This window comes from Trypanosoma rangeli (genome assembly GCF_003719475.1).
Source record: "Trypanosoma rangeli strain AM80 chromosome Unknown Tra_15.4_contig_00990, whole genome shotgun sequence".
Classification (NCBI taxonomy): Eukaryota; Euglenozoa; class Kinetoplastea; order Trypanosomatida; family Trypanosomatidae; genus Trypanosoma; species Trypanosoma rangeli.
The window spans coordinates 1-2268 of record NW_021706737.1 but is presented as its reverse complement, the minus strand read 5'-3'; the positions used below and the strand labels follow the sequence as shown (position 1 = coordinate 2268).

Here is a 2268-nt window from a genome sequence, read left to right as displayed (position 1 = left end):
GGAATCAGCAGGTGCGTCAGTGCGAGGTAGCGGTATCAGCTGAAAATTTCAGAAGTGAACGACAAACCCAACGTGGGCGGCAACCAGAGGGAGAAGGAAAAGGAGGAGGGGAATAAACAGCTTGAGTTTACTGGTGAAGTATTTTAGGGAGTATTATATATTGCCGAGTGTGTTTGTGTGTGGGTAGGAGGCGCACTTAGGGACTCGCTCTGCCGTGCGCCAAGTGATTATTATGGCCAGCGCTACCACAGCAGCACTTTTTTTTGTTGTGGTTGTGTTGTGGTTGCGAGTAAAATTGCGTGGGGAATGATGGCGCCTTGTGGGTGTACGCCGGCAGTATTCCATTGGTGATATCCCCTTGCTGTTCCCAGTTTGTTGCTGCAGAGAGTTTGGGCGAGAGGGTAAGTTTTGCATGCTGAGTGGGCTCACAGGCGGGAAAGCAAATGCGGCGGCCACCACAGCCCAGAGGTCAGGGGCAAACCGAATTATTGTGATTGCTTTTGCGCCTTGGCGTGGTGTTTTTCTCTTTTGTTTTTTTGGGTGCCATCGTTTTTTTTGGTTCGTCTGTGCTCCAATGGGGGGTGCCGCATGCACCTCTGAGAGCCTCGAGCAAACGCCGTTGGCGCCTCTCTTTTGTTGGGTTGCCGTCCTGGGCGCATGTGCCCGTTCCGTTTTGTTCGGGCAGCACGCACTGACCGGGCAGTCTGAGGCTACGGCTGCGCTGGCGTCGCCCTCGCTTGTGAGCGGAACGAAGCAGCAGGAAAGGGGGCTGCCGCTATTATTCTGCAGGGTTTATTTTTAATGGTTTTTATTGTTTTTATTTTTTAATGTTGCACCCCATCCCTGCTGCAGTGTGCTGAGGGAAGTGGGCGGCGTTGGGGAGTTTGTGGGGGCCGTGATGGGAGGTCTCGCCGGCATGCGCACTGCGTGGTGATGCTGGCAGGGTTTGAAGGCGCTGAGTGGGGGAGACGGTAAGCGAGGTGTGTATGAATTTGTTTAGTTGTTTGATTTCTGCGGGGCGTCCCACACTGCGGGCTCTCCATGCGGGTGCGTGTGGATGTTTCTTTGGGCTGCGCACAACAGTCGCTGCTACCGCTGCCTTTTTTGCGGCTGGCGTTTCTTGTGGGGGGCGGCGAGTGTGAGATCGTGCGGTCCACGCGTTTATCGGTGTGGCCTTCATTATGGATTGTCGCTGTTCTTTGCGGTGTGCCCAACCGTGGGTGCGGGCGGTGCCTTTTTTTTTGTTGGAATTTGCTTTTATTTTGGTGTGTTTGCTTCTTCCTCATAACTTTCTGTGCCCAACACACGAGGAAGGAAAAGAGAGACCAAACGCTACTTGTTGTTGTGCACATTGAAACGCTCTGCAGTCACCACCATCACACACACACACACACAGAGACAATCGTCGAGGCCTGAGCTGATCCACCACAAGGAGGGAAGGAAAAGAATGAGTGAGCAGTGGCACATGCTCAATATGTGCCGCCATCTGTTTTCTTTTTCGGTGCTGCACCTCTGCCTCTTGCTGATATGCTTTGGCAGTACGGCTGTGCACGCCGAGAGGAATAAACCAAACGAAATGCAAATACCAGACCCTGTTGATCTTTTGGTGCCGCATCGAACGATTGTGGAAGCACAAGGCCAAAGTCAAACGAGGGAATCTTTTGCCTTCCCTTCCCTTGCCAGTGCTGGTGGAGTGTTGGTTGTGCTTGCCGAGAGTCACATCGCCTGTGAAGCCCCGCATGATGAAGATCCTTGGGTCATTTGTGCCGATATTGTGGCGGGGTACATTGACTCTGCGGAGAACTGGTCGTCTTTTGTCGATGAGGTCCGACTAAACAAATGGAAGGCGTACAGCGTCATTAACACGGCCACGCGTCAGTGGTATATACCTCATATGAGATACGAGGTCCGACCCACAACAATTGCAAAGGGCAGCAGTGTTTTTTTACTTGTGGGGGGCCATCATCAGAAGTATAGTCCTTCACGGAAGAGGTGGATTAAATACTCAAAGGGTCTTGTTTTGCTTGTATGTGAGGCCACGCAAGATAAAGTCATCCAATGGGGCAAACCCACCTCGCTTGTACCACAGATCAAACCATTTGCTAAACAACGTGGCCTAAAGAAATTTCTTGGTGGCGGTGGCTCAGGCGTTGTGATGGAGGATGGCACGTTCGTGTTTCCTGTGACGGCGAGAAGGACAGGAGACAACGAAGCTGTGTCCATGATCATTTATTCGAAGGACGACGGCAAAAATTGGGTGCTTTCACA

At 52.1% G+C, this 2268-nt stretch overlaps 1 protein-coding gene across 1 annotated transcript, besides 2 other annotated features; it reads left to right on the top strand.

Moving 5' to 3' along the window:
* Positions 1–257: 257 nt before the first annotated feature.
* Positions 258–286: a microsatellite.
* A 1082-nt stretch (positions 287–1368) lies between these two features.
* Positions 1369–1401: a microsatellite.
* Positions 1402–1447: 46 nt separating this feature from the next.
* TraAM80_10471 (trans-sialidase) lies at positions 1448–2268 on the top strand (the record flags this gene model as incomplete). Its single annotated transcript, XM_029387087.1, has 1 exon — positions 1448–2268. A coding segment is annotated over one exon (821 nt), but the record flags the coding sequence as incomplete, so codon positions are not given.